The following is a 25,405-nucleotide window of genomic DNA, read 5'->3' on the forward strand; positions in this document are numbered from 1 at the left end:
CTCAGTTCAGGAATGTTCTCTTCTATCTGTAGAGTGAAGTGCAGTTTTCAATAGGTCACCGTGTCTGGGGGAGGGACTGGCTGTCTTTTATTTCTGTAGGATCTTTAATTTGCCCTTTTTACTTCCTTCTATCCCTTCACTGCCAGGCCTCCAAAGGGCATTACTCTTTCTTTATTTGTTTGACTTTCCCCAGAAGCAAGGCTTCTTCAAGGCTGCCACCTCCTGTCCCATTCTCTTTCAAACCTCTTCCCTGTTAAGTACCCGACCTGTGTTCAGTTTTAGTTCTTGGTGTTGACTTTCTCTTTGTAGAGGTTTTAAGCCCGGACTTCACTTAAGTCCTTGGCAACGGTGGAGGGAGCTCTGCTGGAATTTGATGTCTTTTCTTTCTTCTACTTAAGAAGTAATTAGAAGTTCAGTTCATGGCATTCCCTCTCCCAGTAGCGCTGAAGGCTTGTTGGTGTTTGCACTTTGTTGAAGATGTGAGTGGAGTCTCAGATTCATGAAGCTGCCATCATCCTCCAGACTGGGAAGCTCCTGGAATCACTTTCGAAATACCAAGTGCCAAGTAACATTTACTTTCTTTCCCAGGAGCACGGGAAACTTTGAGTGTGGCAAGGGCATCATCAAGGTTACCCAGATTCTGTTACAAGACAGATGAGTCTCCCTGAGATGCTTTTGTGTTAACTCTTCTTTCTTCTTTTAAGAAAGCAACACATTAAAAGGGAAAGATTGAAAAATATATATATTGCGTCCCTTCTTCCCCTTTCATGTTAATTAAAAACAAAATAAAACAAAAGAATCCTGCTGTCCAGGGCTGTCCATTCTCGGAAAAATATTCTCTGGACCTCTCTTATTCTACCTGGGGGCTCCCACCTGTGACTAAATAATCACATGAAATTGGCAGCTGGGGATCAGGGATGTTTTGCTGCAAGATTAGTAAGAAAACTGCAGTGAGCAGCTGCAAAGTCGCGTCAGGCAGGCGGGTTTGCACCAAAACGCTCAGGTGGGTCGGCCGTTATGGGCCCCGGACCGAAGAGGTGACAGCCTAGGCGGGGTGGCGCGCGGCAGCCGTGACCGCCGGGGTCCCGGGTGCGTGTGCACGTGTGTGTGCACGTGTGTGTGCGCACGTGTGCGCGCGCTCCGCCCGGTCCCGGGCAGCCACCTGTCACTCAGGGGCAGCGGCGAGCAGGACGCAGAGGGGGCGGGGCGGCGGCCGGGCCCGCGGAGGCCCTCCCGGCGGAACCCCCGCGTGCCGCAGCCATGGAGACGCGGTAATCCCCTCCTCCGGCCCGCGCCCCGGCCCCCGCAGCCGCCGCCGATTGGTCGCCCTTTGCTCCCTGACCCGCCCGCCGCCTCCGAGGCCGCCGCTTCCTGCTCGGGCGCCGCGCCGCGCTCCCGGCCCGGGGCGGAGCTCGGGCGCCGGGCGCGCGCCGCCTTCGCCGCCGCCGAGCAGCAGCTCGCGCCGGAGGAGGAGCCGCCGCCGCGCCCTTCCCCTTCCTCCGCTCCTCCCCCGGCCCGCTCCCCGCCCGCGCCGGCCCCAAGCAGCACTCGCGAGCAGCGGCGGCCGCGGCCGGCGGCCGAGAGGGGAGAATGCGGCGGCGCTCGCGGATGCTGCTCTGCTTCGCCTTCCTGTGGGTGCTGGGCATCGCCTACTACATGTACTCGGGGGGCGGCTCCGCGCTGGCCGCGGGCGCGGGCGGCGGCGCCGGCAGGAAGGTGAGTGGGGCGCCCTGCCCGGGCCCGGCCCCCCTCCCCCGCCCCGACTCCTCTTTCACCGCCGGCCCCTCCCGCGCCGACGCGCCCCCTGCCCGGCTGCAGACCCCCTGCCCCGACGTGGCCGGCCGGGCGCCGAGGGGCGCTCCTGCCCCTCCTGCTCGCCTCTGCCCGGACCTAGACTCGGGCCCCCGCTACCCTCCCCGGGCCTCCCAGCCGATTCCCCAGGGCCAGGGGTGCCCCCGGCCCCTCTGCGCTCGCCAGGCTCGGGAGAGGGCGACCCGGCGCAGCCCCGCAGGGGCTGGGGACCCCGGACGCCTTTCTCGTCGCCCCCCGTGCCCCTCCGCAGACGTCCCCCTCCGTACACGTCCCCCTCTGTCTGCTCCACGTAATTGAAGTTGAGTCCCGTCCGGCCGCCGGGAGCCGCGTCCCCTCGGTGGGAAGTTTAGCCGTGGGGGTGTTGGGACACACAAAAGGGGGTGGGGAGGAGAGGAGGGAGCGGCGGCCGCCTTTGCAAAGTGTCAGGGACCGGGGAGAGGAGTCCAAGTTTCTTCTCAGCCCTTGGATACAAGCCGCCGCAGTCCTCACCCTTTCCTCGTCATCCGCTGGGGGAGTGGTGGTCTGGGGCAGCTCGGGGTCTCTGCCCCTTTCTCTCCGTACGCTACCTCTGGGGGCGCGGTGGGAGAGTGCAGCCCGCCCCGCGCCGGATTGAACGGACTCCCAGGGCGGCTGTGAGCGGAGGGCCCGGGCGCCTCTGCGCGGGGAGCGAGGCGGGTCGCGTACATCCCCGATCCCCCGCCCCCAGCAGCTTCCCCTCTTGGCCCCGGGGTTACGGCCGGGCCATCCCGGCCCCGCCGCCCGTCCGTGGCCCCTGCGGGTGCCTTCCCCCGCCCTGCTGCCCGGTTACGCGGGGATGGTCCCTGTTCCCTGGCTGTGCTTGGAGAAGGCTCCCAAGGGCCGAGTGGTTAGGCCGTGGGGACCGTGCAAGCCACCTGGGCCGCCCGGGAGGAAATGGAGCGGCCAGAGACGCCCCAGCGGCGGGGTTCTGCGGCCGGGCACCCGCTGGGAGCCGAGGGCTTTGGCTGTGCACATGCCGCCCGCGGGGTGTTCGGTGGGGAATAGGCTTTGAAAGCCGCGTTATCTTCTCCGAAATCCTGTAACCCTCATTACTGTGACGTTTAGTGGCTCGGCAAACCCAGGAAATTCTGAGTTAATTTAGGTGGACCACGGGCTGGGCTGGGACTAGGGAATGGTATTGGGGAACAGGGCAGACGGGATTGATTGTAGATGAACAGACAGCCTGAAGTCAACGCTTCTTCAGGGGTTTCCCCCTGGTTTGTTTGTTTCTTTCTCCCACTCATTCATTCTCACCTGAAGGTATTAGATGGAGGTAGGTATCTTCTTTGAGTCTTGGGTTTGCTTTATCTGGCGGGGGCAGAAATGAAAAGTCTTTCCATGTGCTGAATTGGCCTAGCTTAGCTCTGAGCCAGCAGTATGCTCTTAGCCCATTTTTTTCTTTCCTTTTTCTAATGCAGCGAACTGCTGTCTGTGTACCTGAAGTCTCTTGTTTGTTCTTGAAGGGTAACGAGCAGGGCATCCAGTAGGAGCAGTGCAGCCCTTTGAAAACTAAAGTCATGTTAAACTGGAATTATTCTCAAAACTTTGCTTTGCAGAAAAATGGGCCTTGGCAGGTCCACATGGCCTGGTGTGCTGGTAGGACCTGGCAAAGCCTTCTGCCTTTCATGCAAAAGAAAAACAAACAAATAAGCCACACTGGTATTTCTCTTTCCTTGGTTTGGCACTTTCATGAGTGCGTGTGATTAGACATAGCAACAGTGTGGCCTCAGCATCCAGAGAAGCTGATTTCTCCCTGGTGGGCTTCAGCTGCTGGATTTTGAGGGGTCCTCTGTGTTAACCCCTGAAGTGGTACCCTTAATTAAAAAAAAAAAATCCAAAAACTCTTTGTGACCTAGTGGCAATGGGAAGGTACAGAGATCAGGTAGGAAAAAAACGTGTGGGCAATGAACAATTATACATGGAGTGGTGATTTGGGATTCTATTCTTTCTGTCAACGAACCATAAAATTTAATCCTAGCCCTTAGAATGGTTTAGTGATTTGTCAGTTGAGAAAGAGGTGTGTAAATGCAATAGCTTTTGAAATCGCAGTAAAAGACTCATTAACTTAGTGTTGTGGACCCTGGTATAAAACTGGAAACCGAGAGACTGTTCTGAAGGGCCTGAATAGAGCCCCACTGTCCTGAATTTCCGAATCCAGCGTATAAAACTGCATCGTCTTCCTTCCTCCTGAATTGTTTTCATGGATTTCAAGACTCAAGAGTCGTCAAATTTAGTTCATCCTTATGATAAAGGGAAATATGTAGGGTTTTTTTTTGTTGTTTTGTCTTTTTTTTTTAGCTTGCAAAGTATGGACGTGAAAAAAGATCACGTGGTATGCAAGTTAAGGCAGAATTTAAATACTAGCGATAGTTTTTTAAGATGCAAGTGGAATGGATGTTTCTTCTCTTGCTCCATGCTACGCTGTAGTAAGTGAAGGCTCTCCTTCCATATTGAGCCAGTTTCTCTGCCCCGGCGTTTTTCACGGGGTACCAGGCTTCAGGATTAGGCTTTGGGGGATTGTCTGACCTGCGCGGGCCTGGTGTTTCTGCTGCTTCAGCATCCCCTCCCAGCCTTGTCACTGTGTGCCCTGCCTGTTAAATAACTCTTCTCGGGATGGTTATTCTTCACTTGGCAAAACCCAGAAAGCCGCCCCACCTCAGGTTGCAGATCTAATACAGGAAAACAGGAGCAGGTGCTCAGAGGCAGTGGGGCCATTGCCACACCATCTGGGATGCAAGGCTGAGGTCTGGGGTGTGAGGTCAATCAGTTTCTGCGTAATATTGTCGAAAATCAGTGCATTTGCATTTGTGTGGATCTCTCCACTCCTCCCATAGTTTGCCCCCCCCCCCCCATTGATGATTTGCACTCCAAGGATGCCTTTCCTTTAAGCGTCTTAAATGCTCTAAAATTTTAATCATGTTAAGTCTCCCCCAGGCCTTGGCAAGTTGGCGGCGGATGGAGCCATGGAAAAGAAGGGATTTCTGTTGCAGTGAACCTGCCTCTGGGTGAAGTGTGGCTGTTGAGGCTGGAAAGGGGAGGATTTCCCAGTATGTGAAGCACGATTGCTCCTGAAAGAGAGTGTGTCCAGTCCGAGACCCCCCTTTTCTCTGCTGCTTCCACCCGCGGGAAGTGAGGGAAGCCGTAGCTGAAGGACAGGACCAAGGGCTGGGCGGCCCGTTCGCTTTCCACCTCCCTTCCCTGATGAGTGGGCACAGGGCTGCAGCCCTTGCTCTGGGGGTGCGAGGGTGGAGGACTTTGGGGGTGATCTTGCAGGAGGCATTTGGGGGGAAGAGGGAATGATGAGAGCCCCCACTTGGCTGGGGCATGGGACATGTATAGGGGGACAGTAGGGTTCAAAACTGGAGAAGGAGTTGGGGACTGGCTGTAGAGAGAGGGCTCCGCACACCAAGCTGACTTGTTGGTTTTTAATTTGGTCCATCGTAGGGAAACAGCAGTGTGTTTTGAGCTGGGTGGTGGATATTCACAGGAAGAAGGCACAAATCCACTTATTGGTACTGAGTGACATTAGCTCTCTACCCCCTTCTGCTTAGTGACCTTTACTAATTTACCGAACCTCTCTGACCCTCTGTTTCTCCTCTTTACTGTGGGGATCATCATTTTCACCTTGTGGTGGGGAGCTAAATGCCAGCAGTAGGGGTTGGGAAACAGTAGATACCGAATAAATGGTTTAGAGCGTTGGGGGGATAAGAAAAAAGTAAAAGGCAGAAATACTCCTTGAAAATATATCGAACCAGGAATCTGCAGTGTCTTCTTGCTCTCCGGAAAATCGTTGACGTTTTTATTTTGTCTTTTATCCTTCATCCATTCCTCTGACATTGATTTGTTTGGTGTATCTGGGCTCGGACTGAAGAACCTTGAATGACATTAAGGGCTGCCTTTTGGGGGAGTGGTCCAGACATGCCAGCTCTCCGGAACCCGCTGCGGTGGCCCACCTATGGGCAGCCAGCCGGAAAGCTTGGGTGGAGGCCGCACCTTTCTCTGTGCTTGTGTAAGCAGTGTGGGTGTCTCTGTGAACGTGGCCCGAGGTGGAGGTTTCTCGTGGCAAGGAGGCCGGCCTGCTCCACACCACCCCCCTCGGATCTGGGCTCCCCTACTCTGCCCCTTAGGCCTTGCCTCTCCGGGCAGGGGGGGGCGGTGGCCGTGACTGCTACGAGATGGGACGTGAAGCCGCCACGTGCTTGGATGGGTGTCAGCAGAGCTGGGAGTCTGTGGGTGGACCTCGCTCCCTAGAATCAGTCTGGAGTTTAAGGAAGTTCCATTGGAGATGAGAGCCTGAAGCCGAGGTAGGGAGGGCATTCGTGGTGGGGGAGCACTATAGCCGGAGAACCTGACAAATGGCACTGTGATGGGGACTTTTCCCTAAGGAAAACCAGGTTTCCCTGTTCCCGAGTTATGTTGTGGCTGCCTCCCGAGTTATGTTGTGGCGCAAACGTAAGGGGACAGATTGTGACCGATAAACAGTGCCGGCGTGATAAGTGTGTCCCTTCACCCCCCAGCAAGCATGCAGAAGAAGCTGCTGGACCCCGTGAGGAAGGGTTGGGGAGACCCAGCTGGTATAGGGTGTGTGTGGGCTTAGGCCCTCTGTCTGTCTCTCCACCATACTTCCTCATGTGTGGTGGGATTCCTCTTTGGAACAGGGGAGGAGGTCATCGAGAGGTGGTCGATAGGTTTATGGCTATAGATTCATATAATATCTTGTTTCTGCCCTTCACATTTTCCAGCTCTCTGGAGGGCAGGAAGTAAGTTTGGGAAGAAGTCGATTTCGAAGCAGGCAGCGCTGGGCTGCCTACCTTCTCGCATATCCGGGGCGGTGGGCTGGTGCAAGGAGGAGGAGGCGGTGGTGGTGGTGAGGGTCAGGCTGCCGGGGGCAGAGACCCAGGACACGCAGGAGTTGACTTTGAGGTTGTGGCTGGGATCCTGGGAAAGACACAGGGTATTCCTGGGGGGGTAGGAAATCTGTGAGGTCTCCTAGCTGGCCCAGCAGAATTTGTGGGATGAGAAAATAGCCAGACCTGGCCAAATCCACTCCCCCTTTTTGTTCTTCTCCTTTTCTCCTTGTGAATCCTGTTCTGGAAGGTTCGCGGAGACATACAAGCCGGGTAGATGTCCACATGGAAACACACCCATACAGGGTTACCGCACAGATTAAAACAGGGGGATGCTTCCGTGCTGGTTGTTAATTAAGTACCCATCTCAAGACCCCAAGGGGCTCCCAGCCCCTGGCTGTCCAGGTCGCTTCCCTTGGGCTCCCTTCTGCATGATCAGCAACCAAAGAATTGAAGCCTGCCACCGCAGGGGCCTTTTGGAGCCTGGGTGTTGAGTATCACTCCTGCAAGTGTGCTTGGACCCAAGGAAGCATTGGCCTGGGCTCACTTCTCTGACCTGAGAGGTCACCTTTCCTTTGAGGGAGTGTTCGATTTTCCATTGCTACTGGGAACCCTTGTTCCCCTCCTGTCATCTTGGAGCCTTGCCTCCAACCTGCCTTATTGGTGAAGTTTTTGAAGGCGGATCTCCTGCCTGGCACTCCCACGAGCAGACTCTCCAGAGTGGGTTTCAGGATAGCCTGGCTCTGGCGAGAAACAATCCTTCGAGAATTGGATTGAAAGCGTTGGAGGGGGCACCCCGGTGGACACCCACGCCCTCGTAGAACTTGACCTTGTCTCTTAGCTGGCAGGAGGATTTGCGAGCCTTGGCCGTGTGCTTGACCTGAAGGACTGAGTCCAGGTGGTCTGGCATACCTTCCACTCAAGAGAGCCTTCCACACCTTTCTCCTTGCTGAGCACGTGCCCATTTCTGGGAAATAAAAAGCCAGACTCAAGCAGCTAACAAGGCCTTCCATGGCGGAGCCCGTCCTCCTCGCCCTTGGCCCCCTGCCCTAGGCGGGTAGATCTCTGTTCCTGGCCTCACTCTTGCCCCTTGCTGCCTGGGGTGAGACATTCCGTCATGTCCGGTATTCTGGGCCCGGGAAATGTGGCATTTTAGACACATCGGGTTTCTTAGCGTGCCGGAATGTGGAAGACAGTGATTCACTGGGGCTGGGTTTGAAGAAACCAGAAATGGTCACAATTAATCTCCCTCCTGGGCCTGCATGGAAACAGCTTTCCTGGGCTCTGGTGCAGCGGCAGCCGAGGGGCGGCTCTCTGGGGCCGGGGAGTGGGCCGGTCCCGGGGCTCACTGAGCTCTCATGGGACTACCTGCCTTGGCAAACCGTGGCCTGCACCTCTGCCCTCCCCGGTCTCCCAGGCCCCGAGTGCCAGCCACCTGGTCCTGCCGAGCTGGCGGTTTCTTGCCCACTGACTCTTCCGGAGGAGGCAGGGTCGGCGTGGCTAGGACAGAGTTGCTGGATTTCCAGAGCCCAGAACCGGCCACGTGGTTTGTCAGGGTCAAGGGGCCTTCTGGGGCGTCGTCAGACCTGGTTGATATTTGGAGCCGGATCATCTTGGTTTTGGGGGTTGCCCTGTGCGTGGTGATGTTTAGACGCTTCTCTACCCCATACGGGACAACCGCCAAGTTGTCGACAAGTCGCCAGGAGGTCAGAGTCCCCCCGCCCCTCATTTAGAGCCACTGCTGTGTCTCTGTTAACTTTGGTTTCTTTTCTTCTCCCGCGACCTTTGCGGTCGGACCCTTGTGAACAGGACAGCCTCTCTGTGAGGTCTGGGGTGGACCCCCCAGGGCAAGGGTTTTAATAATTTAATAAAGGTTTGTGCTGTTCGCACCCGCCGTGTGCCAGGCCCTGTCCTAAAGCTGCCCTATCCATATGAACTCAGCGACTCCTCATAATTGCCCTTTGTTTCCTCTCATTTTGCGGGGAAGCCTGAAGCACAGAGAGGGTAAGTCACTTTCCCAAGGTCGCGGAGCTGGCGGATGGCAGACCCAGAGTCCAGAGTCCTCTGCTGGGAGCCTCTCTGAGGGCTGGGAGGCGGGCTTTGTCCTCAGTGCGGGGGCGGGCCGGAGGCATCTGCTCGCTCACAGCGAGCTCTCCGGCCCGGCTTTCCCTGCTCCCTTCCATGCGTTTTGGCAGAGCCCTCATCCTGCCGCACCGCGTCAGAACATTCCTGGAAGGCATCTTGGAGCGCACTCAGGAATGCCCTGATGGTAGCCTCGGTCCATCTCACTCCTTTCTTCCTTTTCACCTTTTGCACCCTGAAAGGTTTCGTGTGTTCTTACCCTCCCCCCTGCCCCATGTCTGCCTGTCCGGAAGACGACATCCTCGTCTGCCCATCTGGCAGGAGCAGAAATGACAACAGGCTCTGGTCCCTTTCATTCGTTCTTTCAACGAATACTTCTTCAGCCCCTGCTGTGTGACAGGCACTCTTGGGGTACTTGGGAATATGGCAGCAAATATAACAGAACCCCTCTGCTCATGGAACTTTCATTCCTGGGGGGGGGGGGGTGGTTAGCTAGACCAAAACATGACCGGTAAGTAAATGACACGGTGTGGAAAGTGCCTTGGGGAACACAGCAGTGTGGGGGCATAGGAATGGGATGGGGTCGTCGTGTTACCGTGGTGGTCCCCCGGCTCGATGGGGAAGTGAGCTTTGAACAGGTCTGAGCCCAACTGGAAGCAGGTGAATTCCTGGGGCTCCCTCCGTTCCCCACGCAGCCCCTGGTTTTAGCTGTGTTCTGTGTTTTGGTTGTAGGTCCTTTTGGTGGCTTTTGCCACATAAACGAGCCGGTTTTCTTTCCCGAAGGTTGTAGCTTTTGGTTTGTGTCACAGGTGGAATTTCCTCTGTGATGGGACAGTCTGGGGTCTTCTTGTCCCAGGGGTGTCGTGGGTGATGTGTACTCCTCCTAGTGACAGTGGTATGCGTATTCCCGCGCCCCTAGTCCCCACCTCGGACCTGGGACGGCCGGAGGTGCCCGCAGGTTAATTTGCTTGTTGACTTGACTCGGTAGAATGTGCTTGCCGAGCAGTCTCGGGGCTTGCTGTCCAAGCCGATCTCTGTGAAATGCTGAGTTGGACTGGGTGAGCGTCCGCTGTCCATTGTCGAGTACGCCGTTACTGACATTGCACACTGGCGGAGTGCTTTCCACGCATGTCATCATTCAATGAGAAACCCTCGCGGATCCCCGTGCACCTGCTCGGGGCGCAGGATTTCCGCTGTGATGTGATCTCCCTGAGTTGCTGTGGGGGTTGGGGCTTGTTGATTCCTGCAGGACAACCAGCCTGTAGGAACCCAGACGTCAGAGGCCTGCCCGACACCCGGGCCTGGAGAAGTCGTTCTTGGCAACGTGGGTGACGTTGAAGCCCCCGCATCTTGGGAACTAGAGTGGACGTGTGGCTTCACTGCCCACACGCATCAGAGGGAGGGGGGATGGTGGGAAATTGCAGGCCCTCCTGATTCTCAGGTGGGAGCATCTGGCTGCTTTTCAGAGACAATGTTGGCATGTGTGAGGAGCTCTTAAGGTTCTCTGTGGGGCTCCGAGCGTTCGATGCCACCAGTGTGTGACTCGATAGAGTGACTGGAACACTTGCATGGTGGCAAAGGAAAGGTCATTTTAAAGACCTGCAGACTGAGGGTAATTGTGGTTTCTCTGTCTCTGCTTTTTCAGAGGCCAGTGTGGGCAGCGGACTCTTTCTTGGTGGAGGGCTGCTGCTCCAGAAAGATGACACACTTCATTTGAAGGGTCTGTCCTAGCTGAGTCACCCGGGAGAGCGTGAGCAGCTGATGTAAATTAGAGGTCTGCATCTGGGAGATGCCCATAATCGAAGCGCTCTGTTATCAGGCGGAGGCGAGTGGCGGTGACTCTTGTCCAGGGGGATGTCCAGGGCTGTCCTGGATGACGGGCAGCTTGGCCCAGCTGGGACGCCTTCAGTCTCATTGTCTTGGCGCTTTCCGCCTCAGGGGCTCTCCCGTTGACCTAGATTTTGAGCTTTTGCTCTGTGACCTTCACGAGGCTTACCCGCTTTTCCTCTCTTTTCACTGCCCCCTCTGCCCACTCTGAGCCCTTTTCTGCTTCCTTGTGCCAGTCAGGTCACCCACTTGTTTTTTTTGCCGCTCATTTTTGATAATCACTGACTTTCCCCTTCATGTAGAATATACATCTTTTTATCAAATCTAAGATGCCATTATTCATAAAACCATTATTTTATGTACCACTAGGCAAGGAAAAGGAACGCTGTTCATTGAACTGTGACACAATGGTTTCTTTATCAGTTAACATTTTTATTTGTCTACTTATTTAAAGAGCTCTTTTAGACTTAATTAGACATTGATTTTTCCATATATCACTCTTGTGCATAGACAAAAAAGGAAAACGCACATGAAATATATTGGGTAAGGTGTTTCTAAAACTTTTCCAGTGTCTAGTTTTTGACTCAGAGATATTTGTGCCTGTTTTCCTCAAAGTCACCCGTGCCACCAAGACCTTTGGTGACATAGCATTTAAAAAAAAAAAAAATCAATGAGATGCTAAAAGCTCTTGGTTCTGGGCTCTTAATGGAGCTTGTTAATTATGTAGAGTTAGCCAATTTTTGACTCCTCTGGGAATTTTCCCTAATTCCCCAATTCACCATCCGGTTCTTCCCCCCCTTGATTTGGTTTCTAAGGATTCTGAGTGCTTCCGTGTTTCTGGGGTTTTCTTCCAGGCCACTGATGCTCATCATGTGGGCTTTGCTCCTAGTGTGTTGTGTGTTTGGACACGTGCTGGCCATGACAGGTGCGTCGTGGCCCTTGCCCGGCCCTCAGCACCCACGGTGTCCTTCACTGTGAGATGCGTCCCAGTTTCACGTCAAACCGTGGAAAATAGCGCAAATTAGAATCGATGGGTTATGGTCTTCTTTCTCATGTGTGAGGTTCCTCACCTTCCGGAGAATGCAGCCCCAGGCTCCTGTCCCTGATGCAGGAAAATGGTAGCCTCCGTTGGAACATGGCCATCTCTTCACTCCCAATTCCCAGGATCCGTGTAAATAGATGTTTCCTTCTTTTTCTTTCTTTTCTTTCTTTTTTTTTTTTATTTTTGAGAGACGAACGGTGAGGAGCAAACCCATTCAGAAACTCAGTGGAACATTCTCTGTCGAGTGCTGGGATCTCCGAAGTGAGCAGGGTGCTCGGTTTTCCTTTGTAGAGCTCAGAATCACCGACCAAACCAACTAGAGAAAGACCTAAAAAGAACAAAGAAAAAAAAAGAAAGAAAATTAGGGGTAAGTTGAGTAGGGACTGGAGAGTAGATGAAATGAAAAGCATCCTCATTGATTTTGTTAGTGGCAGTAATGGTCTTGGGGTTGTTTTTTGAAAATCCTTATCTTTTGTGGACCTAATCTAAAGTATTTATGGACGCAGTGATACCATGCCTGGAAGGAAAATTCTGGAAGCATGAGAGAGGGCAGATGTGTTATGGGCTATGACTGATGGTACCTGGGGTTCCTCCTACTATTGTATTTTTGTGTCCTTTTAAAAGTTTCTGCTCAGCGGGGAGCCTTCCCCCCCCCCCCCCCCGCCTGCCTCTCTGCCTACTTGTGATCTCTGTCTGTCAAATAAATAAATAAAATCTTTAAAAAGAAATTTCATTAACTTTTTAAAAAATTTGTTTGTAGATGTTTTAGCTAAAACTAGCAAACCGGGTGAAAACTAATATTTTTGAAAAAGCAGCTTGAAGGCTGAGTGATAAAGTCGGTGCAAGGTTCCTGCTCCCAGTTTCTGTTCTCCCAGGCGATGCTGCCACACAGCCAAGTGTCTTCCAGTCCAGTCCAGTTGGGACACGGTCTCCCTGGAGATGGCGTCAGGCACCACAGGTCAAACCCTCTGACCTACAAGATTGTTCTCTGCTTCTGATGCCAGGCGCAAGCCCAGGTTGTTTCCTGCGCTTCTGACTGACGGGCTAGATATCGGAGGTCCCCACCACCATTTTCTTGGGTTCAGTTAGTTTGCTAGAGCAGCTCACAGATTTCCAGAAACCCGTTTACTGACTAGCTGACTGGTTGATTACGGAGAATATCAACGGGTCTGAACAAACAGCCGTATGAAGAGAGAGGCACAGGGCAAAGTCCCAAATGAGAAGCTTCTGTCCTCGTGGATTTTGGGGCCTGGCACCGTGGCACATGGAAACCTTCTGGTTCTCCAACCTAGAAGCTCTCCGAGCCCCCTCGCCTGGGGTTCTTATTACAGAGGCGTGATTGATCAAATCATTGGCCACTGGTAGCTTATTCAGTCTTTGGCTCCCCACTGGTCCCCAGAAATCAGGGTGGGACTGAAAGTGCCAGCCCCTCGTCACATGGTTGACTCCCGTGGTGCTTTCCAGAAGTCAGCTCGTTCCCATGAACCCAGTTGGAAGGGGGCGTGTTAGGAATAAGGGGACACCCATTTCAACTTTCTGGCTTGAAGGAGTTTTCAGAAACAGCGGACAACAGACCAAATATTATGAGAAGAGATGCTCCTGTTGGCACTCAGGAGATTCAAGGGTCTGGGGAGTCATGAGCCAGGAACTGTGGACGGAGAGTGCGCACACGTTTCTCATAGATCATAGAGCACAATAAGCAAAGATCCGCGTCAGCCTCACGTGTCCTCTGTAATTGAGGAACGTCTGGTGGTGCCCCTTTCCAAAGGATGCGTCAGAGGTTGCCCACGATCCTGGAATTGCCACCTGCGTCAGCACGTGATTCCATTTCTTCTATACAGATGCTCTCGGGGCGCCTGGGGGGCTCCGTCGGTGCAGTGCCTGCCTTCGGCTCAGGTCGTGGTCCCGGGGGCCTGGGATCGAGCCCCGCGTTGGGCTCCCTGCTCAGTGAGGTGTCTGCTTGTGCCTCTGTCCGCCCCCGCCATCCGTGATGCTCGCGCGTCTGTGCGCTCTCTCTCTCAAATAAAATGTTTTTTAAAACATTTTTTTAAAAATTATCTACATTCCATTAGGAGATGGCTAAGTTTGGTGATCGTTTTGGTGGTAAAGTGTCACTTTAGGGTGTTTGGGGAGTTTGCCTACACCTCACCAGCCCAGAGACCGTATCGCCCGCTGGAGTCTGGTGTGGAGAGTCTTACACTGACCACATCCTTCTCGTTTGACAGGTAGGAGTGGGCAGGAGACACGTCTCGGTGTTCAGTCCTCCTGCCGCCTTGTCCATTCATCCCGGGCAGTTCGCTTGTTGTAATAAACAATCCATTAGGAGCTGCGGATGATTTGGGAAGCTGGGGTGGGAGACCTTTAATAACTATATGTTATTCCTATTGTTTGTTTGTTTCCCCAGCAGAATATTATCGCCAGCACCTCATATTTGACCTTGGCTTTGTAAATGAGCAATTCGTGACAAATGTATGATAATTCATCTTTTCTGGAAAGTGTCATTCCAGGTACAGATTTACATCAGCCTTGTCGCTGATGCCCGTAACACTTCAGAGACATTGCTCGTTTATCTTTCATTTCTGGAGCTAGTTTTCTTCCCGCCCTGATGTGTGCGGTTTCCAGTGGACCCCCAGGTTATGAACTTGCCCCCGCCAGGTCATGCAGGAACAGTGTTAGGGCTAGGATTGTCATGGTCCCCTGGCTACCTAAAATGCACCTTTGGAGAAGGTCCACCGCAGCCATCCTGGTTTTGGAGCTGCAGTCCTGGACCCAGGAATGAGTTACAGACAGCAGGTGCAGGCCTGGGGATCATCTCGGTGACCTTTTTCACTGCGAGCTGCCCATGAGCCAGGATGGGGAACGGTCTGGGTTTTTAGAGCCCGAGGGCGGCACAGAAGGAGCCTGGCTGTGGTCGTCCAGGCTGCACTGATGGGCTCCCAGGGAACATCCCTGCCTGAGGGCTGCCTAGTTTCATCCTCTGTCTGCACTGCACTGGCCCCAGAGTGGGATTTCTGATGATCTAATCCATCTAGTTTTTCACGCCAGGCATCGGAACATGCTGGTGTTCTTTCCACCTGCCCCATAGGTGTCTTCAAGCAAAGTGCTCCTCGGTACTGTGAGATCTTATTTTAGGATTCAGCGGTGGCCAGGAGGCCTCTGTGGAGGGCTGGAGGGTGCCCAGGGTCTGAGCTGCCTGCAGAGTGGGGTCTTGATGACCCAGACTCCGTGTGTGTGTGTGACGTGGGGAGACTTCTGAGTGCTGGGAGCACAGCCTGCTTGGCTCCCTGAGCGCTGGTGTCCAGAGGGAGACGGAGTCTCAGGGGGCAGCTCAGGAAATCCACGTTGGGGTGTTGGGAGACAGTCTTGCGGAGCCCAGAGAGATCGTGCAAGAAAGCCCTTGGTGGGGCGTGAGGCACTGGGGTAGGGTGGCTGCTGGGGTATGTAGCTGGAGGGCCGCGGGCCCGGGTTTGAAGTCTGGCTTCTCCAGTTAGCTGTGGACACACAGGCAGGTTACTTAACTCCTCTGTTCCTCAGTTTCCTCATTCATGTATCTCATCGGGTTGTTCAGCGAAGACTAAGTAGTCAGAACAGGGCTGGTACGCAGGTCGTAGGTGCTCCAACCCCTGGTGCTGATGTAAAGTCTCAGGCTATCAGAGGGGCGGGTGCTGGCACCCCGAGCTGGGCGGGGCTGTCCTCAGTGGCCAGCGCTCACCAGCCCCCGGGCGCCTGTGCCCCCTGGAGCCGGCCTCCCTCTGCCCTGTTGAAGCAGAGGAGCCTGCGAGCCTGCGTTCCCAGACAGTCCCTCCACCTCCGTGGACCCTGCCTGGAACCTTCGCCTTGGAGGGAGGGTAAGGACATAAGGGATTCCTGCGCCCTTCTCCTCTCCAGTGAGGAAACTGAGCCTCAGGGCGGGTGGTGAGCTGCGCAGGGTACCCAGGTGGAGGCAGGAAGCAGCAGGCCAGAACCTTCTCCCGTGCCTGCTTACCGAGAGCTGATTTTCTAATTTTACCCCTTAATCTCTCGTCATTGCAAATTACACCAGGATGTGGGTTTTAACTATGTGAGTGTATAATTAATTTTTTTTTAACTCTAATTGGCAATTGGTTTTTTTTCAATACCTTGCGCTGTTATTATCTGAATGCGGGGTGTTATTTGAAAACTTTTCCGCAAGGTTTTAATTAGTAAACGTTCTTTTAGTTTCATTAGTTCAGTTTCTGGCTTGCTTTTGAAACTGTAGGTGAGTGACAAGTGGAAGACAAATTAATAATTGTGGCAAGGCAACAAAGCCCCCCACCCCCATGAGGGCCGAGGACTAGTTCTGTCAATTAGCACGGTGTTCATGTGGTTTTCTCTGATGCCTCTAATTAAGACGACTTACAGCTAGACTGCAGATTAACAGATACGCTGCGTGATGATTTCAACAAGAACAGTCCGTGCAGAGCCCTGGATGTTTGGTGATGACCACTAAAAGAGCCAGGGTTCCGACACCACCGGTACTCGGGCCTTCGTTTTCTCATCTGTGGAATGGGTTGTTGGAAGTCGGTGAGCTGCAGGGGGGCTGGCGCTGACCAGTCACGCGAGGGCCTACTTCTGTTTTCCCTGGCATGTGGGCCTCCCGCAGAGGCTTCTGGGAGTCAACTCTAGGCTTCCCTGCTGGACAAGGGGGCTTGCTTGGAGGAAGACACCCTAGTGGGTGGTGACCTCCTGGTGTGACTTGCTGCACTAGGGATTGGGCATGAACTCAGGGACGGAAGACCCCGGTGGTGGGAGCTTTCCCTGCAAGACCAGAAGTGTCACTTCGGGCACCGTAGGGTTTAAGATACTGGAATTGGTCACAGTGCAGCGTGTTTCCCAGGGGCAGGGGAACTGAGTAGACCTAATGGCTTAATGGCCTGAGGGAGTGAGCTGGTGGGAGGGCAATTTCATGCGTGTCTGCCTTTAAGTACTGCCTTCCCGGTCTGCAGATGTTCTGGCTGGGCCTCTCCTCCCAAGGTCCCTGGAGCTGGCCCACCCTTGGAGATTCGCCAGTGCCCATGTCCCCTGAGGCAGGCTCTCCTCGTGCCTCCCCAGCTCTCCTCGTGCCTCCCCCTCCGTGCGGAGCTCGGGGAGAGTCTGACTGAGGAACCGTCTGTACGGTCGACTGTATTTATTTGTTCCAAGAAGGGAGTGTTGCATTGTGAGAAGGAGAGTCTGGCTTTGGAGGTCTGCACACAGAGAAATAGTGGAAAAGCCTAGAAACTAGCCCTTGCCCTGCCTGACAGTCAGGAAGCCCTGTGCTCAGAACATCCCCATTTAAGTGCTAATTAGGCATCTGGGGTGGTGGAGGCAGGGAGCCAGGCTAAGAGATGACCTTTAAAGGTTGTCTGCAGCCCTCCAGTACTTGCGGCACATTGAGATGTCTCGAGATAGAGAATCCCCATTCTAAGGCATTGCTCTTTCCTTTAAAAAGGCTGTCTGGACTGTTAAGTGGTGCCCAGAGAGTTTAGGAGATGGACAGCACTCAGCATTTCATTTCCTCTGGGTGGTAACAAGGGGGACACTGTGTTTGTGCTGAGCATCTCTGCACTGCCTGGGACCAGCTGTACCTGTGTGCCTGTGTGGCCTTGAAGATCCCCTGGGGCACCTCTTAGCCTTCCCTAGGGCCCCCAGAGGGGGCCCTACTTCTTGGTCCTCTGTTCCGCCTGTGAGGGGAGGAAAGTGGTGCCTGGGACAAAGGAGGAAAGGCACTTGAGCTGGGGATTAGCCTGAGCTCTTCTCACCACCCCCTGACACTGGGCTTTGTGCCCACAGAGGAGGAGGTCTGCATCTCCAGAATCCTGCTGGTCCAGCAGAGAGGGAGACACAGCCTTCCACTGTCCCAGGGTCGCTCACCATGTGCCACTGTTGACAACCTGAGACCTCCCCCAACCTGCTGAGCAGCGCCATGTAATTTTTGATTGCCCGCATCCCACAGGCTGTTGAGCGTCTTGAGGACTGGCATGTGCTTAGCTACTCCCCTTCCTGCCCTCCTCCCTCTTGCAGAGGTGCAGTAGCAGCCATAGTGTATCAAACCTGAGGGAGGCTTTGGGGAACGAGGCCCTCGTGGGCCTGGGAATCTGCATTCCGGGAAGGGTGCAGGTTGAAGGCCACCCAGCCAGTACTGGAGAGCCGCACATGGAACTCCAAGGGGGGCTCACATAATCAGCAGAAAGGACTGGTGGGGGGGGGAATGTTACATTTGGAGAAGAAAGATCCAGCCATGAGGATGTAGTAGAAGGCTGTCCAGGCATGGAGGGGAATCATGGGCAAAGGTCCTGGGGCCAGAGTAAATTTGATGTGGTTGGGCAACTGACAGCCAAGAAGAAGGCAGGTGAATGGAAGTGTAGTGGGCAAGGGAGGCAGTGGCTCAGTAAGCATTTAGGGACTTACTCATTTGTATCATTGGGCTCCCCGAGTGTGGCTCAGCACCCGTACCCGGTGGGTTCTCTGTAAACATTGGTTAGTGAGATGAGTGTCAGACTGGTGGGGTTACCGTGATGAGAACGGTGTGCTGTTTGGTAAACCAGGCCAAACTATTCTGACACATGCTGGTCCTGCCATCGCCCTTCCCTGGGCTTTTCCCCTGCTGGGTGACCTGGCCTTGAGTTCTGAGTCACTTGCCCGTTCATGCATTGTCTCCAGTCTGTTACAGCTGTGGCCTGGCAGACGTGGTCAAGGGAGGGAGCCCCTTTCATTTCTGGGTGTCTGGCGTTTCCCCCCGTGCAGTGCACCATAGGGCGGTTTTTCCTCCAGAAAGACTGCATTGCTGTTGCCGCCGAGCAGGCCCTGACTGTATCTGTGCTATTAAATCAGCCGGGGGAGCCGCTTCACTCGTGGGAGGAGTGCAGGGAGCCACCACGCCGGGCTGCTGAAGTCGGAGAGAGAGAGATAATGAGCAATAGAAATTATCAATTGTTTTTAAACCCTCTTAGTTCCTTCCAGCTGTATGTAGCGAAGAGTTTTTCATTATGAGCTCTCCCTCCCCCCGCTCGTCCTCATGGAACTGCTCTGCGTGTAGACGCTAACTGGAGACAGTCACCAGGCTAAGGTCGTGTCCCGGCAGTGGGGCTGTGGAGGAGACCCGCCAGAGACTCGGACTCAGCAGCCCGTGTGCTGGGTGTGCTGAGTTTCGGCAGCTCCCGCTGACTGCCCGTGTTAATGCTCCGTGCCTCCGATGACCACCGATAAAGAAAAAACTGCGTTGGTAACACCAACCGCCTCCTGCCGTAGAGGCTGGGAGATGCAGGGCTCCGGACGGATAGGATGGAGGTGGATTCGTGTTGTGAAATGTGGGGGCACCTCTAGACAGTACTGTCGGAGGCCTCGGGATGGGCGCACGGGCCGTGTGTACCTCACTCAGCACCCCGGCTGCCTGCGGCGACTTGCCGAGTGTTCGAAACCAGCTCCCGGGTTCTGGGAGGAGTGCAGATGCCACCGGAAGCATGAGGAGCAGCCGAGGCAAGCCCTGTATGCCTCTTTGAGACCTGGAGACCCAACAATAGGATTTTACTCCAGAACTTGGCCCTCTTAGGAACTGAGGAAATCCTGCCCTCCATTATGCGGAGAGTTTGGAGGTACAGAGTAACGAGACCCGAGGGGATGGCATCGGCAGTCATTAGGGCAAGAATTTAGAATGGGTCGTGGTGATTAGCTGAGATGGGGTTAGTTCAGCCTCGAACCACTAGTGGGTGGATGGGTGCCGGTGGCTGGAGGACCTCCTGAGTCAAGGGAGGAGGGAGAGCAGGGGAGCCTGGAGGGAGAATTTCCGTGCAGCACGACTCCCTCCCTCTTTGGAGGTTGGAGCTTTCTGTTTCCTATATTTTGGGGGGTGATCTTCCTGGCCGGGGAGGAAAACCGCTATAAAGTGCACTCTCTGTGTGCGAGGGCACTGAGCTCCCTTTTTGCTCCTCGTCCCTCCCCGGTTCCACCTCTGGCATAGGACGTAACTTCTGCGGAAACGAGGATTCCGTTGCTGACGGAGTCTCCTGCGTTGGATGTCTTGGAGCAGTACTAACCGGGACTAATAACGTGGATTTAGGGCCAGCACCTTCCGCCCGGCCGTGTGTTGCCTGCGCTGCTTGTGCTTTTGGGGAACCCTGAGGGCGTGTGTGGAAGGTGGCAGGGGCAGCTTTGGGCTTTGGAGTCCTCGGCTGGGTCCGTCCAGTCTCAGCCCTTCCTACTGCTGTCTGTCTCCAGACAGGTGCCTGCCTTCCTTAAGTCTCCGTCACCTCCTCTGTACGATGGAAGTAACAGGACCTTTTTCTGTTACGAGGATTAAATGAGATGTTATCTGTCCAGCACTTAATGTGCCGTGGCACATAGGTAGAAGGTGCTCACTATCGCGTGTCTGTGTGTGTGTGTGTGTGTGTGTGCGTGTCCGTGTTGTCTTGAACTCAGCTGAAGTTCATGTCCTGTCTGCAGCCGCAGGCACGTGGCCTGGTGCCCGTGCTTGTACGCACACGCACAGCCATGCGCTCCCACGTCTCTGCTTCTTCCTGGCTGAGAAGGTGTGTATGTCGTTCCGTTAGAAATGCAGACTTACTCTGTGTAGGTCAGCACGCTTTTTGTCCACCACAGGGAGAAGCAGATTTTGCCAGGGAAGGTGGAAATGAAGATCCTGGTTCGGAGCTCGCTCTGTCCCCTTCTTCCACGTGGTGGGCCCCAAGCAAGCCTCTGGCACCACGCCTTCTGAACGTCTACATGGTGTTCCGGAGAGACGGGGACGTGGCCTGTTAGGGCATGCATAGTGTCCTTATCTCAAGAGATCCCTCATCTGATGACCAGTACTAATTAGTGAATTTCGCAAAGGCAGGATACGCAGACTTGAAGGAATTTGCCCAAGGACGGCACTTGACTTGCTGCACTGAAATGAAATTCAGGGACTCCGGTAGCCTGGGATCCCGGCTATTACCATCTTTCTTCTCTCCCCTGTCTTCACTGGTTTTCTTTGCAGCTTACATCTCTCCTCTGTGCCCCACCCCCAAAACGTGGTCCAGTGTTTCTCAGTCTGGGCACGCGGGCGGAACGCCAGGGGAGATGTGAAAGTGCAGATGCCCAGGACCTACCCCAGACCCATTAAACTGGAATGTTGGGCCACAGCGCTGAAGCATGTTTTAGAAAAAGCTCCCCACTCCTGATTCTCACGCAGTCAGGTTTGGGAACGGTAGTTCAGGAAGGCATTACGGAGAGGTTCCATCTTTTGGCCATAACCGCAAAACGTTACGGAGTCCTTGCTTGTAGGTTTGGTCCATTTTATGGACTTTGAATTTGAGTTGGGTCTTCCATTTGGGTGCTTGGTTTTATATTCAGAGCTGAGTGTTGACAAATATATAGGGGATTGCCCACTGGATTACTGAGTGAGGCTCTTAGTCATGAGTAGTTATTCTGGAATCTCCAAGAAGCTTGCTGTTTACAATGGAAAATAATGAGCAAAAGATACCAAAATGACAGCATAGAGCTTAAAGAAAATCCAACTTTTTTTAGAGGCTCTGGACTGAATGAGTGGAGGGAGTGGGCTCTTCATAGTTCAGCAATCATGGATTTTATTCTGCTGTATTTTTTTCATCTGGGTTTGGTTGTTTTGTTGTCATTGTTGTTGGTTTTTTTGTTTGTTCGTTTTTTGTTTTTTGAGGAGGGAGGTTTGACCCCATAATGTTGAGTGTCAGTGACTGTGTGTTTGTAAATCTCTGGGAAAAAAACATTCCAGACAACCTAGTCTGGATCATGTACCAGCTGATTGATGAGAACTTATTCATGATTAGAGGACACTGACATTTGTCATCAGCCTGCCTGTGAGCCACTTATCTGCTGGGAGGAAATAAACAAAGCTGTCTGTCCCGGTCTGACCTGGAATTGGTGGGTACCGCTCAGCTCTCTGCACAGCGGCCGGGCCAATTCCCCGCCACAGCCTCGCACACGCTCATTTGAATGGAAAGTAGAGGACCTGCCAGGAGCGTGTCTGTCCTTGTCTCCCTGTTGTCCCCTCTTGGGATGGGTCACGTTGTGCACGCTGAGAAGCAGAGTCGGGAGGGAACGGCTAGAGGTACCCGTGCATCTGAGGTTTCTGAGATCCGTGGGCTTTGGCTGATTTCTCTGTTGTAGGATAAACTGGCCAGAATTTAGGAATGCCATGAATAGGTTTTTAATCCACTGAGAGGTTGAAGTTTTGTATCTATTTTCTTTATTCTGCGCAGTTCTCTCTGTGTGTGTGTGTTAACGTATTTGTAGAAACAGTTGAGACCCCCACAATTATTTTCTAAAGGATACCTGATAAATCCTCCAGTGTGTTAATCACGTGTAGTAAACACACAGTTAAAATAAGAGCAGCCCTGGGGCGCCTGGGTGACTCAGTCTTTGGCTCAAGTCATGATCCCGGGGTCCTGGGATCCAGCCCTGCATCGGGCTCCCTGCTCAGCGGGAAGGCTGCTTCTCCCTCTCCCACACCCCCTGCTTGTGTTCCCTCTCTTACTGTGTGTGTGTGTGTCTCTCTCTCTCTGTCAAATAAATAAATAAGTAAATAAAATCTTTTGTAAATCAATCAGAGCAGCCCTTCAGCTGGCTTGGACATAGCTTTGCGAGAGGAATTGCCACCGGCCCAGGGTCTCTGGGTTTCCCAGGTTTGGAAACTCAGTTGTATTAGTTCACCTTGGAGGTTATCAATCAAAGATTGGGGTTTCCACGAATCAGAGTTGTAAAATGCTGGTAAATCAGATGGACAGTTCATTAGCTGATGACGAGAAGCAGGCGTTGTAAGAAGGCTCCTGGGGGCTCATGTGCTCAGGAAACCACAGCAATCCTGGATGAGCAGCAATGTTTTCTGTAGCCTGATTTCCCTCTGCCTATGAAGCTTGATGCATTGGCCTTCAGCATTCTGGGGATATTTCTGTGTGTAGAATCAATACCCTCTCCCCAGGGTAGCAGTGGAGACTCATTTTTCACAAAAACCCAGTGTGTAATTTATTAAACCATTGTCTCAGCCCCCAGTCCTTCCAGACTCCACTCTGTGATGCCCAAGCTTGGACTCTGCATGTCAGCCCCTTTCTGCTCTTGCCAGCAGCTCCCCAGCAGGCCCTGACAGTTGGGGGGGGGCAGGGGAGCTGCAATCAAGGGACCAGCAAGATGGGCAGCAGAGAAGGGACTTGGTCCTTGCCCTAAGCTTCCCCTTCCCATGAACGGCCTCCAGGGACACCTGTTGGCTTCACCTGCGGCAGCTGAATCCAGTTCTCCCAGGGCTGGGCCCATCGTAGCGTCCCGTACTCAGAGCTCTGGGCATCAGGACCCCGTCTCTGAGTTTGTAAGGGTCAGTCCTTCCACGTCTCCCCCTTGTTCTCTCCACCATCTTTCCTGGTTGCTACCTCCCTGATGCCTTAGTGACCTGGTTAACAACTTTTACACCCAGAGAACGATTTCTATTAGACCCCCTCTGTTCAAAAAGCTGGCGTGTTGTCTGCATCCTAATTGGGCCCTGACTGATACATCTGACTTTCTTTTCAACATTCTTTAGTATTCAGCTGGCAGAACTATTTCCTGAAACATATTGGTACTTAATTAGATTACGGTTTATGCTACGTTCCTTAGATTTTTTTGCCCAAGTCATCCTGATGAGGTTTTTGTTTTCGATTCCTCTCCGAGATTTGAGACGCACTCTCTTCTCATCAGCTACACTTCTAAATCATCAGCTAGAGTGAGCTGTTTCTTGGAAAGATCGCCCCAGATGGCTAATGCCATTCATTCTCTTGGTTCTTTTCGGCTTTATTTTCAGAGGGTGGCATCTTCCAACCTTATTGCCAAATTCTACGCCCCTTATGTGACAACTCTGAGATTTCCTTCAACTTCTAGATGATGGCTCTTGTGTACTTAAGCCGTATCCACTTCTAGAACGCTTTGAGGCAGCACATTAAAAAAAGCATATATATTGTGTGTAAACATAGACTCATTAAAACAAGGGTTGAAAAATCTAGAGCCCAGTAATTTGCAGGGGTGTGGAGGTGGCGGCATTGGTGGGGGGGAAGGGGGAGAAAACAGAAGTGCTCAGGGAATTGAAGGATGAAGGAGAAGGACCCTAAGCATCTCCGTTGGGTCAGATCCCGGGTGGGTGTTGCCCATCTGTGTTGAGTTTCATCCCAAGGTAATCCTGCCCAATGGGTGTTACTATCCCTCATACGGAGCAGGAGCCTGAAGCCCAAAGAGTTGCCCGAACAGGGCTCCTGCGCCCCTGAGCCTTTCAGCAAGTCCGCTGACACCCGACAGGCAGCTGCACACGAAGTTGGATCTCGGTGCCCAGAGGAAGTATGTTGGGTTGCCTAGCCCTCATTTTCTAACACAATGAAGCACTTCCTTGTGAGAAACAAACATTTCGTAGCCTTTACACTTGAGGAGAATCTGCTGGACTTTTAAAGGTCACTGCACAGCATCATGGATGGTATCAGTTGGACAAAAAGAATATCAAACACCAAATGCAGGGTTGCGCACGTGGCCGTTTATTGAAGTCAGTGCCCGAAGCCAAAGCAAGAACGTGGACTTCGTCGCTGGGTAAAGGCTTTCTACGAGAGAGAACCATTGCCTCTGTGTGGAGCCCGCCTTCCGCGGCTCTGACCCGGGGGACCGTTGGCCGCGCGCGTCATCTTGCGTGTCTCTTCTTTCCGGAGAGGCGGCGTGAGGCGGTTGCCAAGAGGGCAGGCTTCTGATAAGTGGGTTTGAACCCACTCTGTACCCTTTACTGGCCATGTACACTTGAGCAAGCCCCTCACTCTGTCTCTCCGAAGATGGGGTAATAATCGTGTTATTGTTCTTTTGATTTAAATCCACATAGTTTCCTGAAACATCTGCTGTGAAAAGGAATATATGTAGGAGAAGGCAGAGCTATCTGAAGGGAAATAGACCAAACAGTTTGGGGAAAGGACGTAAAGAGCCAGGTGGGTGGGGACCGACCTCCGGTACTGTTAGGTGTCTGTTAAGTATCTGCACCGTCGGCAGGGGCTGGCGATGTCCCCCTTTGAGAGGTGCAGCAGATTCCGATGTGGAACCCAACCCGTGTTAGGGGCACTCGTAACTCCCGCTGGAGTGGCAGGGCTTAGAGTGATGGGGACAAAGCTCTCGGCACAGGGCTTGAGTCACATGTGCTTCCTGGTCCCTGGGTTTGTGCTGTGATTGCACGCCCGCCCCTCTGCTGGAGGCGTTGCTTCCCAGATTGTCGCTGTCTGTCTCTGATCAAACAGGGTGAGAGAGGAAAAGCAGTTAGGGGGAGCTGGGGACCCAGACCCTCGCCCTTCCTCACGCATCCAGACTGCAGAGGACTGGTGCAGGGTGTGGCCATGGGCAGTGGGCCTGTGGGTCTGTGACCATCTGTCCTGTAGCTTGGACGGACTTTGGTTTGGCTCTCTAGGGAGGAATAAAAACAGTGACTGTCAGCGAACCATAAGAGACTATGGACTCTGAAAAACAACCCGAGGGTTTTGAAGGGTCAGGGGTGGGAGGTTGGGGGAACAGGTGGTGGGTAATAGGGAGGGCACGTTTTGCATGGAGCACTGGGTGGTGTGCAAAAACAATGAATACTGTTACGCTGAAAAAATAAATAAAATGGAGAAAAAAACAAAACAAAACAAAAAAAACAGTGACTGTCCCCCGTACTCTTCTGAGCATCTTCTAGAAACTGCACGAGGCAGTTTTAGCCCCTCTGTGGACAGACTGCCAGGTAAAGAGGGGTTAATCGAGTTGCCTTACGTGGTTGACCTGGAAGCGGGGGGGTTGGAATTGACAT

The 25,405-nt window shown here is 53.4% G+C and overlaps 1 protein-coding gene across 1 annotated transcript in view; it reads left to right on the plus strand.

The window, feature by feature from the left end:
- The first annotated feature begins 1,502 nt into the window (after window positions 1-1,502).
- Window positions 1,503-25,405, plus strand: part of GALNT2 (polypeptide N-acetylgalactosaminyltransferase 2) — a 181,189-nt gene continuing 157,286 nt past the window's right edge. The window contains exon 1 of the mRNA XM_046026557.1: window positions 1,503-1,716. Within this exon, the coding sequence (XP_045882513.1) occupies window positions 1,591-1,716 (126 nt within the window). The 5' untranslated portion in view covers window positions 1,503-1,590. The remainder of the gene's footprint in view (window positions 1,717-25,405) is intronic.

Source organism: Meles meles, chromosome 13 (assembly GCF_922984935.1).
Source record: "Meles meles chromosome 13, mMelMel3.1 paternal haplotype, whole genome shotgun sequence".
Taxonomy (NCBI): Eukaryota; Metazoa; Chordata; class Mammalia; order Carnivora; family Mustelidae; genus Meles; species Meles meles.